Raw genomic sequence first — 17,195 nt, forward strand, 5'->3', positions numbered from 1 at the left:
ATGTTTATTATTGGTCTCCATGTTAATAATGAAAGTTAAAACCAAACAGCCAGCATTATTTCACTGTAGATGTAGGAGGGGGGAGGGGGGGGGGACTGAAGTATTCTACTTCACTGAGTTTTACATCATAAGAATAGTCAGAATTTGTGATTGTGTACAAATGATGTATAATAGCAGATAAAATTTCATTTCCATTTTGGTTAGCTACTGAAGGTGGCAGGGGTAAAATACAGGGAGCGAAAGGCTGTTTACAATTTGTCCAGAAACCAGATAGCAGTTATAAGAGTCGAGGGACATGAAAGGGAAGCAGTGGTTGGGAAGGGAGTGAGACAGGGTTGTAGCCTATCCCCGATGTTATTCAGTCTGTATATTGAGCAAGCAATAAAAGAAACAAAAGAAAATTTCGGAGTATGTATTAAAATCCATGGAGAAGAAATAAAAACTTTGAGGTTCGCCGATGACATTGTAATTCTGTCAGAGACCGCGAAAAACTTGGAAGAGCAGTTGAACGGAATGGATAGTGTCTTGAAAGGAGGATTTAAGATGAACATCAACAAAAGCAAAACGAGGATAATGGAATGTAGTCAAATTAAGTCAGGTGATGCTGAGGGAATTAGATTAGGAAATGAGACACTTAAAGTAGTAAAGGAATTTTGCTATTTGGAGAGCAAAATAACTGATGATGGTTGAAGTAGAGTGGATATAAAATGTAGACTGGCAATGGCAAGGAAAGCGTTTCTGAAGAAGAAAAATTTGTTAACATCGAGTGTAGATTTACATGTCAGGAAGTCGTTTCTTAAAGTATTTGTATGGAGTGTAGCCATGTATGGAAGTGAAATGTGGACAATAAATAGTTTAGACAAGAAGAGAATAGAAGCTTTCGAAATGTGGTGCTACAGAAGAATGCTGATGGGTAGATCACATAACTAATGAGGAGGTATTGAATAGAATTGGGGAGAAGAGGAGCTTGTGGCACAACGTGACTAGAAGAAGGGATCGGTTGGTTGGACATGTTCTGAGACATTGAGGGATCACCAATTTAGTATTGGAGGGCAGCGTGGAGGGTAAAAATCATAGAGGGAGACCAAGAGATGAATACACTAAGCAGATTCAGAAGGATGTAGGCTGCAGTAGGTACTGGGAGATGAAGAAGCTTGCACAGGATAGAGTAGCATGGAGAGCTGCATCAAACCAGTCTCAGGACTGAAGACCACAACAACAACAATGACAACAACAACCAAATTATCGTGCACTGGGAAAGGAGGTGTACCTCTCTCAAAAGCCACTGTGATTTTCTGTACTGGTATATATAGCGGAGATGCTGAGTCGCAGATGGGCACAACAAAAAAGACTGTTCCAAATAAAGTTTACCACCAATAAGGCCTTTGCACACACACACACACACACACACACACACACACACACACACACACGCACGCACGACTGCAGTCTAAGACAACTGTAGCCAAACTGTCAATCTATGCTGAATTTTCCAATGTTTGAAAAATTATAATGAGGAATTTACAAAATTAGAAATGTGAAATAAACATAGTTCACAGAGAGCTGCTTCTTCTTTTCCTCCTCCTAAAATGCTTTAGTTGTTTAAAGATGATATCAGCAGTGAAGTTATTGTACCACATGCCCATATGTTGTCATATTTTTGCACAGAACAATTTTTCTCACACTGGCAGCAAGGATGTTTTTCTTTGCTAGATTTTACTGTTCTGAAACTTTCATAAAGGCTCTTGAATTATGCTTCATCATTATGTAAAGTTCTTATAACATAGGAAACATCTGAATGGATGTATGGAATCCATTACCTGGTATGTACTTCAGTAATTAGTGGCATACATTATATCACTCTGAGGCATTTTCATTCTTGGAAGTTTGAAGTAGAAATCTGCCCAGTGTATTAGTATGGGTCAGATCTTTTTCCAGTTTCATTCAATCAAGATCATCCAGCTAGTTGGCAGAAATGAGTGCTGTTTCATGCAAAGACACACTTTGAGTGTGTCTCATCTTGAAGCATTTCAAATATTTGTCGTGTAAAGTGCCCCACAATCTTTTCTTACTTTGCTGGAAAACTGTGATCGGCAAGAGTCATTCAGAGGATGTTGTTGGTTTGTTTTCCTGATGATGATTGTTGTTTCTGAGCTAAGGAGCAAAATCAGAGAGCTCAGTTAAAGCACAAAGTGAAAACTACTTTCATTAATCACCCCCAGCTGTGGCAGTTTACAGTAGTGCATGGTATTGTTTGATATGTAGGTGGCCAGATTTTTTCAAATACATAGTGGTCAAATAACACCTGGGTGGTGAGGTACGGTGCTCTGACAAGTTCACCCCACTACTGCAGACGTATAGGTACCCTTTCCAGAGTAAGTAATAATGAATACTTTGAAGACAGTACTGTAATGAACAGTAGTACATTGAATATTTCTAGGAACTTTATTTTTAGTGCACAACAAGAACCTAGACCATTAATCAGCTGACAACACTACTTGAATCTGATTCAACAACAGTAACTGGCCAGTAACACTAGAAACTCACTGTAGTGTCAGATACACAACACCTGAGCAAGGTGAATTTACAATACAGTGGTGTTGCCTGGGAACTCCGAGGGGCATGCCCTGAAGCCTGCTCAGATTGGCCCAGCCATTGACAGTGTGCAAGCATGCACTATCTTTGCAGGTGTCTACTTCTTCCTTTGAATTGAATAGGGATATAGAATAGAGCACCTGCCACGTAAGCAGGAGATCCCGGGTTTGAGTTCCGGTCAGGGCACACATTTTCAACTGTCCCCGTTGATATTTATCAACACCTGTAAGCAGCTAATGGTTTGGACTCATTGTAATTTCGTTCTTAGAGAGCTGCAAGATCACCAATGGTATCTGTTCTTTCAGACATGTTCGAAAGAACAGATACCATCTTCATATAGATAAGGCTTATCGGCCAGTGATCTTCTTCAGTGCAGATCCACTCACATTGCCCGAACTCTTACGGGAACCGGTAGGTTGACTGCTGCCGAGTAATGAGCTTAGTGGCTAGGGGCACTACAAATGTAGTGTATGGACAGTAAGCTGGAAGTGTGGATCTCACGGGGAGCGTGCCAGAGATAAGTCCCTGCAACCGCACTGCCCTCTGTGTCCTCAATGGCGGAGTCAGATAGAGCGTCTGCCATGTAAGCAGGAGATCCCGGGTTCAAGTCCTAGTCGGAGCACACATTTTCAACTGTCCTCGTTGATATTTATCAATACATGTAAGCAGCTAATGGTCTGGATTCATTGTAATTTCATTCTTAGAGAGCTGCAAGATCACCAATGGTATCTGTTTTTTCGGACTTGTACGAAAGGACAGATACCATCTTCATATTTTATTTTATGTTTTAAAGTTGAATATACACTGCTGGCCACCGTAAATGCAACACCAAGAAAGACAAGAGGTAGCACAACAAAATTTATTTTGTGGATAACATGTTGACCAAGTATCAAATGATTACGTTTACAGACATCTGTGACATGTGGTTCCTGCCAGAATCAGTAACCAGAGTAGCCGCCACTGTTGGAGATCACCGCTGCCACACGTCTCAGCATTGAGTCAAAGAGACGTTGGATGTGTTCCTGGGGTACAGCAGCCCAAGCAGCTTCCACACGTTGCCAAAGATCATCTGGTGTGGCAACTGGGGATGTAATCTGGGTCACTCGTTGAGCAACCATGGACCACATGTTTTCTATCGGCGAAAGATCCGGAGAGCGAGCCGGCCAGGGAAGCAATTCAATCTGGTTATTGACGAAGAACCTTTGGACAATGCGTGCCACGTGTGGTCGCGCATTATCCTGTTGAAATATGGCTGTGGCCGAGCCCTGAAGGTAAGGAAGGACAACTGGCTCCAGCACCTCGGATATGTAGCGCCGGCTATTTAAAGTACCGGCAATGCATACTAGAGGCATGCGAGAGTAATATCCAATACCGCCCCATACCATAATACCCGGTGCAAGACCAGTGTGGCGGTGCATAATGCAGCTGTCCAGCATCCTCTCTCCACGGTGTCCCCACACTCGAATCCGACCATCGTGGTGCTGCAGACAGAAGCGTGCCTCGTCAGTAAAGACAACGTCATTCCATTCTGCCGTCCACATCCGTCTGTCATCACACCATTGGCGACGGAGACGTCTGTGGTTCTGCGTCAATGGTAGACGAAGCAATGGACGTCTTGCGGACAGACCACTCTGCTGTAAACGGCGTCGAATGGTACGCGCAGACACTGGATGATGCGTTACAGACGCAATGTGCTGTGCTATGGTTCGGGATGTCACTGAGCGATCCGTCACTGCCATGTGTACAATTTGCCTATCAGCACGTGCAGTGGTGCACCGAGGTGCATGCAATCGACCACGCCGGTCCGTCACACCCTCCTGCATCCAACGGTCACATATCCGCTTTACAGTTGTTTGGTTTCGTCCAACACGACTAGCGATTTCTCTGTATGATAATCCTCTGTCGAACTCGGATACTTGATCAAACGATGTTCGCTGTTGTCTACGAGGCATAACTGATAATCTTGTGAAACAACCACAAGGTAAACACACGTGCCGAACATACACTCGTCGAAATCGCCAAGCCTTAAATGGCACTATGAGGTGGCGCCACAGGCGCGCGTGATGTGCGTCTGCGCTGAAATTCTAATCAGTTGCATATCTCATCGCTGCAAACCCATGGTGTAAATTTCACTTGATTCGGGTGCTTCCTTCAGGGTGTTGCATTTACGGTGGCCAGCAGTGTATAACCATTTTCATCAGAATTTTTTAGTGATGACACTAGTAACTGCTCTTTAGCTTTTGTCAGTCATAACTATATTCATAATTATTAGCCTTTTATATGCTCTACCATAGTGGATTAGTGTATGTGAGAACCATGGTAAGCAGCTTCACTTTTTTAGTAGAAATGTAGAAACTAGATTGCTTCTAGATTAGTATTGTGTGCAAATGAGGAACAAATTATGTTATATAGTGCTTCCCTATATATTATCGTTAATAAAGTTTTTTATTGTATTGTACAGTTATGATGATTGATATTATGTGTCACACATTCATACATTAAAATTTTTGTGTCTGTGATTTAGACATCTCAAAGTAAATAGAAGTTAATCAGCTTTTATAGTACAGTTTTCTTATTTCCTCTCTGTTCGTAGTGGACCAGAAGGAACATGTTTTGAAGGAGGTGTATTTCCAGCAAAGCTTGTATTTCCTCCTGACTACCCACTGAGCCCCCCAAAAATGCAGTTTACTTGTGAAATGTTCCATCCAAACAGTAAGTATTATGTAAGTAATGGTGGCGTACCCAGTAAGATTAAAATCCTTAAAAAACTTGAACAAATTTCGTTTCACATTCTCCTCAGATAATCAAGATAGTCATCCATTGTTTGCATTTATAAGCATTTGATTTGTTTTAAAATTTTTAAAAAAGAAAAAAAAACTATGCCTTAAATACCTCTGCTACATCAAGTATCTTGTTTCCAGGCCAAAATGTGCATTTATTAGGCTGACAATAAGAAGATAATTGTGTAAACGTTCTCTGTGTAGTTTATGCAGATGGCCGTGTGTGTATCTCTATTCTACATGCTCCTGGGGATGATCCTATGGGCTACGAGTCAAGTGCTGAACGATGGAGCCCAGTACAGAGTGTAGAGAAAATCCTCCTCTCAGTTGTTAGTATGTTGGCAGGTGAGTTAACAGGCAATACTGTGCAGTATTGTGTTTTCTTCTTGGTTATATTTGTGGTATTTACAGCTAATAATGACGGATGATATAATAGTGTAAATAGTTTTACATTTGATACGAATGTCGGCTGAAAGCAAGGGGAAACTACAGCCGTAATTTTTCCCGAGGACATGCAGCTCTACTGTGTGATTAAATGATGATGGCGTCCTCTTGGGTAAAATATTCCGGAGGTAAAATAGTCCCCCATTCGGATCTCCGGGCGGGGACTACTCAAGAGGACGTCGTTATCAGGAGAAAGAAAACTGGCGTTCTACGGATCGGAGCGTGGAATGTCAGATCCCTTAATCGGGCAGGTAGGTTAGAAAATTTGAAAAGGGAAATGGATAGGTTAAAGTTAGATATAGTGGGAATTAGTGAAGTTCGGTGGCAGGAGGAACAAGACTTTTGGTCAGGTGATTACAGGGTTATAAATACAAAATCAAATAGGGGTAATGCAGGAGTAGGTTTAATAATGAATAAAAAAATAGGAGTGCGGGTTAGCTACTACAAACAGCATAGTGAACGCATTATTGTGGCCAAGATAGACACAAAGCCCATGCCTACTACAGTAGTACAAGTTTATATGCCAACTAGCTCTGCAGATGACGAAGAAATAGATGAAATGTATGACGAGATAAAAGAAATTATTCAGGTAGTGAAGGGAGACGAAAATTTAATAGTCATGGGTGACTGGAATTCGTCAGTAGGAAAAGGGAGAGAAGGAAACATAGTAGGTGAATATGGATTGGGGGGAAGGAATGAAAGAGGAAGCCGCCTTGTAGAATTTTGCACAGAGCATAACTTAATCATAGCTAACACTTGGTTCAAGAATCATGAAAGGAGGCTGTATACATGGAAGAAGCCTGGAGATACTGACAGGTTTCAGATAGATTATATAATGGTAAGACAGAGATTTAGGAACCAGGTTTTAAATTGTAAGACATTTCCTGGGGCAGATGTGGATTCTGACCACAATCTATTGGTTATGAACTGCAGATTGAAACTGAAGAAACTGCAAAAAGGTGGGAATTTAAGGAGATGGGACCTGGATAAACTGAAAGAACCAGAGGTTGTAGAGAGTTTCAGGGAGAGCATAAGGGAACAATTGACAGGAATGGGGGAAAGAAATACAGTAGAAGAAGAATGGGTAGCTCTGAGGGATGAAGTGGTGAAGGCAGCAGACGATCAAGTAGGTAAAAAGACGAGGGCTAATAGAAATCCTTGGGTAACAGAAGAAATATTGAATTTAATTGATGAAAGGAGAAAATATAAAAATGCAGTAAATGAAGCAGGCAAAAAGGAATACAAACGTCTCAAAAATGAAATCGACAGGAAGTGCAAAATGGCTAAGCAGGGATGGCTAGAGGACAAATGTAAGGATGTAGAGGCTTGTCTCACTAGGAGTAAGATAGATACTGCCTACAGGAAAATTAAAGAGACCTTTGGAGAGAAGAGAACCACTTGTATGAATATCAAGAGCTCAGATGGCAACCCAGTTCTAAGCAAAGAAGGGAAGGCAGAAAGGTGGAAGGAGTATATAGAGGGTTTATACAAGGGAGATGTACTTGAGGACAATATTATGGAAATGGAAGAGGATGTAGATGAAGACGAAATGGGAGATAAGATACTGCGTGAAGAGTTTGACAGAGCACTGAAAGACCTGAGTCGAAACAAGGCCCCGGGAGTGGACAACATTCCATTAGAACTACTGATGGCCTCGGGAGAGCCAGTCCTCACAAAACTCTACCATCTGGTGAGCACGATGTATGAGACAGGTGAAATACCCTCAGACTTCAAGAAGAATATAATAATTCCAATCCCAAAGAAAGCAGGTGTTGACAGATGTGAAAATTACCGAACTATCAGTTTAATAAGTCACAGCTGCAAAATACTAACGCGAATTCTTTACAGACGAATGGAAAAACTGGCAGAAGCCAACCTTGGGGAAGATCAGTTTGGATTCCGTAGAAATGTTGGAACACGCGAGGCAATACTGACCTTACGACTTATCTTGGAAGAAAGATTAAGAAAAGGCAAACCTACATTTCTAGCATTTGTAGACTTAGAGAAAGCTTTTGACAATGTTGACTGGAATACTCTTTCAAATTCTGAAGGTGGCAGGGGTAAAATACAGGGAGCGAAAGGCTATTTACAATTTGTACAGAAACCAGATGGCAGTTATAAGAGTCGAGGGGCATGAAAGGGAAGCAGTGGTTGGGAAAGGAGTGAGACAGGGTTGTAGCCTCTCCCCGATGTTATTCAATCTGTATATTGAGCAAGCAGTAAAGGAAACAAAAGAAAAATTCGGATTAGGTATTAAAATTCATGGAGAAGAAGTAAAAACTTTGAGGTTCGCCGATGACATTGTAATTCTGTCAGAGACAGCAAAGGACTTGGAAGAGCAGTTGAACGGAATGGACAGTGTCTTGAAAGGAGGATATAAGATGAACATCAACAAAAGCAAAACGGTGATAATGGAATGTAGTCAAATTAAATCGGGTGATGCTGAGGGAATTAGATTAGGAAATGAGACACTTAAAGTAGTAAAGGAGTTTTGCTATTTAGGGAGTAAAATAACCGGTGATGGTCGAAGTAGAGAGGATATAAAATGTAGACTGGCAATGGCAAGGAAAGCGTTTCTGAAGAAGAGAAATTTGTTAACATCGAGTATAGATTTAGGTGTCAGGAAGTCGTTTCTGAAAGTATTTGTATGGGGTGTAGCCATGTATGGAAGTGAGACATGGACGATAACTAGTTTGGACAAGAAGAGAATAGAAGCTTTCGAAATGTGGTGCTACAGAAGAATGCTGAAGATAAGGTGGGTAGATCACGTAACTAATGAGGAGGTATTGAACAGGATTGGGGAGAAGAGAAGTTTGTGGCACAACTTGACTAGAAGAAGGGATCGGTTGGTAGGCCATGTTTTGAGGCATCAAGGGATTACAAATTTAGCATTGGAGGGCAGCGTGGAGGGTAAAAATCGTAGAGGGAGACCAAGAGATGAATACACTAAGCAGATTCAGAAGGATGTAGGTTGCAGTAGGTACTGGGAGATGAAGAAGCTTGCACAGGATAGAGTAGCATGGAGAGCTGCATCAAACCAGTCTCAGGACTGAAGACCACAACAACAACAACAACGAATGTCGGGTACTGATGACTATCAGTGGGTGATTCTGAAAAATCTGTGTACACATTTAGTATTTGGTTACTGTGTGTTCCTTTGACACTTAATGCTATGTTAATTGTAATTACTTCACAAATGTATTTTATAATTATTCAGTTACTGTCGTATGTTTCAAATGACTATTGGTGCAAGCACTGTCACCTGTTTCATTCTTGTTGTGTGAAATTGTGATTTTAAACTTTGTTCATATCTATCTAGCAATTGTTTTGTTTAATGGTATTGTATTTTTTTTATTATTTTTACTCTTTATTATGGAATTGTCAGTTCTGTAGTTGAGGTTTTGTTATTGCTTGTAATGATTTCAATTGCATAATCAACTATCTCATTTGACAGAAGTGTTTACATGTTTACTTCTGTCATGGAGTGGCCCTGTCTGAACAGTTTACTGTACACAGCTTGCTATGTCTGCTCGCCATGCTTGCGCCATATGGTCAAGAGAATTTTTTCCACATTACATATGACAACAAGACCATGACTTTAGCACAACTTTGTAAGGATTTAGCATGAGACTGTTGTCAATGTGAGTTCTTTCTTTTATCCACTAGAAAGCTGTAACTTTAGCACAATTTCCTGTTTTGTTTAATTGCAGGCAATCTGACACTGTTCTGAAAATGAGAATGAAGTCAGATGTAGTACAATAAATGTGTAACTATATAGCTAAGGTGGTTTTCATTAATCATTAAAATTTGTCAGCTGTGGTGGTCAATTTGATAAAGATTATTTCATGTGCCTTTCCTGTGATTGGTTTTATGTGGGCATTCCATTTTAAATTTCTCCGTAAGCACACTCCCTGTTACTTAATCTACATGTACATGCATGTTCTGCAAGCCATTGTATGGTGCTTGGTGGTGAATATCTTTTACCACTACTAGTCATTACCTTTCCTGTTCTACTTGTAACTAGATTTTGGGACAAATGACTGTTTGTATTCCTGTATGTGATCCCTAATTTCTGTTATTTTATCTTAATGGTCCTTAAGCAAAATATATGTTGGTGGCAGGAGAATTGTTCTGCTGTCTGCTTCAAATGCCAGTCCCCTAAATTTTCTTAGTGGTATTCCACAAATAGAACATCTTCTCTCCTGGGATTCCCATTTGAGTTCACGATGCATCGCCTTCATAAGTGTGAAACCTACTGGTAACAAACCTAGCAATCCGCCCCTGAATCTCTTTGATGTCTTCCTTTAATCTGACGTGGTGGGGATTCCAAACACTTGAGCTGTACTGAAGAATGTGTTCCATTAGCATTCTATACATGGTCCCCTTTACAGATGAATCACATTTCCCTAAAATTCTCCAATAAACCAAAGTCAACCATTCACCTTCCCTTCATGCTCATTCTATTTCATATTGGTTTGCCACATTACACCTAGGTATTTAATTGATGTGACTGTGTCAAGCAGCACACTACTAATGCTGTACTAAGATATTACAGTATTGTTTTTCCTACTAATATGCATTGCCTTATGTTTTAAATGTAGGGAAAGGAAGAGTGCTACATGCCCTAAAGATGACACATTTAAGTTGCAGACAGGCACAATCGAAAGATGTTAACACACACAAGCTTTTGGCCACAGCCTTCATCAGAAAAAGAGAAACACACATCATTCATTCACACAAGCAAACACACCACATGCACACACGACTGCCAACTCTGTCAGCTCAGGCCAGAATCCAACTATCAAGTGGGGTGGGAAGTAAGCAGCAATCTGGAAGGGGTGGGGAAGGGGAAGAGACAGCAGCATATGGGGGGAGAGAGAGAGAACAACTGTCTGGTGGAGTGTACAGGGACTAGAATGTCAACATGACAGTGTCAGGAGGTTATGGGGTGGGGAGGTGGGGGAAAAAGGAGAGGAGCAGGGAAAGATTGGGGGGGGGGGTGCTTTGGGAGAGGACAGGAAACAAAGAGGGTGTGAGATGAGTATGGGGAGACAGAGGTGTGGAAACTGTTTGGTGGAAGTTTTTGGAACAGTATGTTACTGTAGGTTGAGGCAGGATAATTACAGGAGCGGAGAATGTGTTGTAAGGTTAACTCTCATCTGCACAGTTCAAGTTCAGAAAAGCTAGTGGTAGAGTGGAGGATCCGAATGGCTCTGGTAGTGAAGCAGCCATTGAAATGAAGCATGTTATGCTCAGCTGCACAGGGTGGTCTACTTTGCTCTTTGTCACAGTTGGACGGTGGCCGTTCATCCTGGTGGACAGCTGGTTGGTGGTCAAACCAATATAAAAGTTGTGCAATGATTGTGGCAGAGCTAGTCAATAACATGACTGCTTTCACAGGTGGTCCAGCTCTTGATGGTTTGGGACAAACCTGTGACAGAACTGGAATAGGAAGTTCTGTGGATGTATTGGGCATGTCTCATACCTGGGTGTTCCACAGGGATTTGATCCTTGTGGCAAGGGGTTAGGATTAGTGATGGCATAGGGATGGGCTAGGATGTTGTGGAGGCTAGGTGGGCAACAGAATAATACTTAAGGAAGGGTAGGAAGAATCTCGGATAGGATGTCTCTCATTTCAGGGCACAATGGTAGGTAATCAAAACCCTGGCAGAGGATGTGGTTCAGTTGTTCCAGTCCAGGGTGGTATTGGGTGACGAAGGGGGCACTCCTTTGTGGCTGGTTGTTGGGGGTGGTGGGAGGATTTGGGGTGTGGGAGGAAATGGCACAGGACATCTGTTTACAGACTAGGTCTGGGAGATATTACCTGTCTGTGAAGGCCTTGGTGAGACCCTCAGCATAGTGGGCAAGGGAGTTCTTGTCACTGCAGATGTGCCATCCCCACATGGCCAGTCTGTATGGGATGGACTTTTGGTGTGAAAGGGATAACAGCTGTCGAAATGCAGGTACAGTTCATGGTTGGTGGGTTTAATGTGGACAGAGGTGCAAATGGAGCCACCAGAGAGGAGCAGCTCAATGTCCAGGAAGGTGGCACACTGTGTTGAGGAGGATCAGTTGAAGCGGGTGGGAGAGGTGTTGACATTATGGAGGAATGAAGATAGGATGTCTTGGTCCAGAGTCGAGATCATGAGGATATCATCAGTGAACGTAAACCAGAGTAGGATTTTGGCATTTTGAGAGGCTAGGAAGGTCTCTAGATGGCCCATAAACAGGATGGTGTAAGAGGGTGCTCATTGCTGTGCCAAAGATTTGTTTGTATACCTTCCCTTCAAAGGAGAAGTAGTTGTGGGTTATGATAAAGGTGGTAAGGTGTATGAGGAAGACCATGAGTATGTGAGGTATTGTTGTATATGGAAGTGATGTCAACAGTGACAAAAAGGAATCCAGGAGGTAAAGGGGTGAGGATGGTGGATAGTCGGTGGTGTAAGTTGTTGTATCCGCGACCGTTCAGGTCACAGGGTTGCCGTGAGGGAAAGCGCAGTGGGACCTACGGAGCGGTCCGTGAACAACAACACAAATGGGAGAGGACGGACACAAGAACAAAGGACAACCGAGCGAGACCTAACAAACAACAAGCAAGAAACAACAGAGTCACAAGAAAACCACACGAATCAACCACGTCCACTCATACACGGAACAAAGTAATGTAAATACGCTGTCTGCGGCAAGATGTCGATAGACGCATGCAACGAGACTGACTATTGGAGGGAGAGGCAGGCGCTTAAATATTTGAACAGGGGTGCTGCTATTTGCCGCTGGGACTGCGTGTTCCACCGTGGCGCCCTCACATTAACGTGGGCCATGAGGCGCGCGCTGCCACGGCTTATGGCGTGAAGGTGCGGAGCCCTTTAGGGGTCTTCGACGTCCATGCCATCTGGCGCAGATTCGAAACCTGCAGCGCGCAGTACCAGATAAGTGGTTAGTGTCTTTGACGTGGGAGGCTGGATTATGGGAGGTGTTGGTCAATGAGGGCCGATATTCTTTCAGTGGGGGCACAATAACCAGCCACCCTGCGGCATCCAGGATTTTCAGGTTTGTGGACTTTGGCAAGCATTTAGAAGGTTGGTGTGCCGGGTGTCATAGGGGTGAGGAGGGAAATGGATTCAAGGGAGAAAACCGAGGAAGGGCTTAAGGCTTTAAGCAGGGATTGGAGGTTGTATTTGACTTCTGGAATGGGATCACTCGGGCAGAGTTTGTGTGTGTAGTAGTCAGAAAATTGGTGGAGGCCTTCTGCCAGATAGTCACTGTGATTTGTGACAACAGTGGTGAAACCTTTTGTCTGGAAGTAGAATGACTAGGACACGATTTGTTTTGACATTATGTATGACTTCTCTTTTTTCTGCTGAAAGGTTTGTTTTCTGACAAGGAAACCTCCCCATCGCACCCCCCTCAGATTTAGTTATAAGCTGGCACAGTGGATAGGCCTTGAAAAACTGAACACAGATGAATCGAGAAAACAGGAAGAAGTTTTGTGGAACTATGAAAAAAAGTAAAATATACAAACTGAGTAGTCCATGCGTAGGATAGGCAACATCAAGGAAACCTTCAACTCAGGAGCACCGTGGCCCTGTGGTTAGGGTGAACACCTGTGGAATGAGAAGTCCTAGGTTCAAGTCTTCCCTCAAGTGAAAATTTTAATTTCTTTATTTTCGCAAAGTTATGACCTGTCCGTTCATTCATTGACGTCTCTGTTCACTGTAATAAGTTTAGTGTCTGTGTTTTGCGACCGCACCGCAAAACCGTGCGATTAGTAGACGAAAGGACGTGCCTCTCCAATGGGAAACGAAAACATTTGATCGCAAGGTCATAGGTCAACCGATTCCTCCACAGGAAAACACGTCTGATGTATTCTATACGACACTGGTGACGGCATGTGCTCCACATGACAGGAATATGTTGTCGACCCACCTAACTTGTACACTTGGCGATTGGGTAAAAAGATTCTTCTACCTTGCCCGATTTAGGTTTTCTTGTGGGTGTGATAATCACTCCCAAAAAAGTGATGAAAACATACGAGTTTGTCACATAAACTGCAACAAATGAATGTAACAGTTTCACAGTCGCACAGTTTTCCCTGTGCTCTGTCAAAACATATGTTTTTAACGTTTTCAAATTTTTCCGTGTGTAGACCATCAAATCCTGCATATGTCCAAGCAAATCTGAACATGTCCTGGAATTTTGGAGAGAAGTTGATTATGTGTGAGTGCCTGAACTTTGATAATTGTCTGAAAACAAAAAATTAAACTTTTCACTCGAGGTTAGACTTGAACCAAGGACCTCTCGTTCCGCAGGTGCCCACGCTAACCACGGGACCACGGCGCTCCTGAGCTCACATTATCCTTGATGTTGCCTATCGTGCGCATGGACTACTCAGTTTGTATATTTTGTTTTTTTTTTCATAGTTCCACACAACTTCTTCCTGTTTTCTCGATTGATCTGTGTTCAGTTTTTCAAGGCCTATCCACTGTGCTAACTTATAACTAAATCTGAGGGGGGTGCGATGCGGAGGTGCCCTTGTGAGGAAGGACAGTGAGGCCGTTAGAGGTAAGCAATTCCTAGAATCTGATCAGTGGGTGGTTCCATGGGAGGGGGAGGTTGGGGGGGGGGTTGGGAGGGGGAGAGGATCACAGTTAGAGGATGGTATGAAATGGGAGAGACAGGGTTCAATGTTAGCTTTGGTTGGAGGGATTGGCAGCAAAGAGATGTTTCCATGCAGGAATTGGGAGGACAACGGTAGGCCTCTGACAGTTCCAGCATAATTAAATTTGGATGTGGGGCTAACGGTGAGGCCTTTGATTAGGACCAAAACTTCTATGGAGCTGAGGGATTTGGTGGAAAGGTTAACAACAGTGTTACGGCAATTGTTTTGGCTCTGGTTTGGTGGCGTGTTAGTAAGGAGTTTTGGGGGATGTGACAAGTTGAAAAGATCAGCTAGACAGGGTTTAGATTCTGTAAGTGGTGGATGAGGAGGAACAATGTGTGTAAGCTAAGTCTTGGATAGTGGTGCCTTGAGTCAGTAGTAGAATGTCAGCAGGTTGAACAACTTTTGTGGAGGTGGTGTCTGGAAGCTCCTCCAGGTGCTGGAGGGCAAGGAATTCAGTTTCAGAAATGTGATGTTTGAAACAGTGATTGCACAATATCAGTATCTTGCAGAGAGAGTAGAGATGTTTCTGGGATGCTTGTACCCTGGAGACGTGTCTTTGCAATACTAGGTTTATGACATCAAGGGACTGGCGGAATCTGAAAAGGTGAAGGTCATTGTGAAAGTAGGGATGGGATCCAGAGAAAGGAATTTTTATGGTTAGGTCATTTGGGGGGATTCCATGGTTTAGGCAGCATTTAAGAAATAGAATGTGGGTCTGGGTTTTAGCCATGAAAAGGGATACTTTCCTGAACTGATGCAGAAAGATGGAGATGACTCCATTGTGGCAGGAATGGTGTAAAGGTAACTGGAATGACATGGCAGAATAGGTGGTCATGTGTGCTTCTGACAAAGGCTATGGCTGAAAGCTTGTGTGTAAGTGTCTTTTAATTGTGCCTGTCTGCAACTTATCGTGTCATCTTTATCATAAGTAGCAACCTATCTTTTCCTATGTTGCTGATATTCGTACCTGGAGTTTCCATTGTTTGATTTAACATTATATTTTTCTACATACAGAGCTAGCTGCCATTCAGAACACCAAGTAAAAATTTTGTGTAAGTCATCTTGTATCCTCCTACAGTCACTCGTTAGAGACACCGTCCCATACACCACAGCATCATCAGCAAAAGGCTGCAGATTGCTGCTCATCCTGTCCTAATTTGTGTATATAAAGAATAAGGCATGGATGTTACTGCTTCTAGTGATTGATTGGCAAAGGTGTAATTATACAAGAATGTTTTTTCTGCCTATTTATGTGTAATACATTACATTTGTTTGTATTGAGAGTCATCTGTCAGTACCTGCACCATGTGTCATTCCTCTGTAGGTCTTCCTGCATTTCACAAAAATCTTCTAGTGTTGTGACTTCTCTATATACAACAGCATCATCCGGGAAACAGCCTCACTATGCTTACTTTTATGTCTGTTGATTTTTCTCTGGTAACAATGACCTGTTGTATTCAGATTGCTAGGAACTCTTTAATCCAGTCATGCAATTGGTCTGCTATCCCGTATGCCCGCATGTTGTTATTTAGACAACAATTCCGAACTGTATAAATGCCTCCTGGAAGTCAAGGAACATATAATCAAACATGGTGTCAGAATCTGCTGCCTTCTGGGTCTTGGGGATGAAAGGAGTGAGCTTGATTTTACATGATTGTGCTATGTGGAATCCAAATTGATTCATGCATAGGAGACTTTTGGTCTCCAAAAAACATGAGCAAAAAATTTGTTGTCATATTTTACAGCAGACTGACATAAAAAATATAGGCCTGTAGTTTTGTTCTTTTGTTTGATGAATCTTCTTGGAAACTCAAATGATATATGTATTATTGCAATCAAGAGGAATGCTTCATTCCTCCTCCTACCTATGGTAGATTGGTGCTAGAAGATGAGCAAATTATTTTGCATACTCCAAACATAAATGCATATGGGTATCCCATCATGTCCAGAACTTGTATTTACTCAGTTGAGTTGTTTAGTTGACTCTCCATCCTGCAGCCACTTATTTCATTCAATGAGTGAAAGGAAGAAATGCAGCATGATCCTGCTCATTGAAATAATTTTGTAAAAAGGGACTCCAGTTCCTTCTTGCATAGAATTTACAATGAGATTGCAATTATAAATAAAACCTACAACCAATTGTAACTGGAGAACGATCTTCAGTTTTGAACCTTAATTTTTGTATGTACAAAATTCTTCATACTTGACAAATCCTTTATTTGGATGAAATTGTACACATGACTTGTGTTTCAGGATGGAAATCCTTTCCTCAGATGCTACAGGAAACAAGGAAAACTAGAGGGATTCTTCATAAAATTAATTTACATTTAAAAGTCCCATGCAAATGTGAACATGATAATATACCTTGATTGCTTACAAGAGTCATACCAGTCATGTAAAAAATCCTTTTGTATTTTATGCTGTGATTTTATTAATTTTGTACTTTGTACTATGGTTTTATTAATTTCATTTCTTGACAATTTCATTCGACCTTTTTATTATTTTTAATTCTTGACAGTTGTGTTATACGTTGCATGTCTCGCTTTTATTGTTTACTCTGTACTAGGCCTATCGTAGCTAATACCATACATAAGTAAGCTGGATTTAGCATTATTTGTAGTGGATGGCATTTGGAAGGAAACAAGGAGGTGCGGCTGTGTTAGCTGTGATTGAACAATGATCTCTCCCACCCTCGGTATTAGTTCTGGTCGTAG

General features: G+C 42.0%; 1 protein-coding gene across 1 annotated transcript in view; it reads left to right on the plus strand.

Moving 5' to 3' along the window:
- LOC126259983 (ubiquitin-conjugating enzyme E2 G2) overlaps positions 1 to 17,195 on the plus strand; it is a 53,631-nt gene that overhangs the window by 22,489 nt on the left and 13,947 nt on the right. The window contains exons 3-4 of the mRNA XM_049957115.1: positions 5,189 to 5,307; positions 5,580 to 5,720. Coding sequence (XP_049813072.1) covers positions 5,189 to 5,307; positions 5,580 to 5,720 — 260 coding nt within the window. The remainder of the gene's footprint in view (positions 1 to 5,188; positions 5,308 to 5,579; positions 5,721 to 17,195) is intronic.

Source organism: Schistocerca nitens, chromosome 5 (genome assembly GCF_023898315.1).
Source record: "Schistocerca nitens isolate TAMUIC-IGC-003100 chromosome 5, iqSchNite1.1, whole genome shotgun sequence".
NCBI classification, from domain to species: domain Eukaryota; kingdom Metazoa; phylum Arthropoda; class Insecta; order Orthoptera; family Acrididae; genus Schistocerca; species Schistocerca nitens.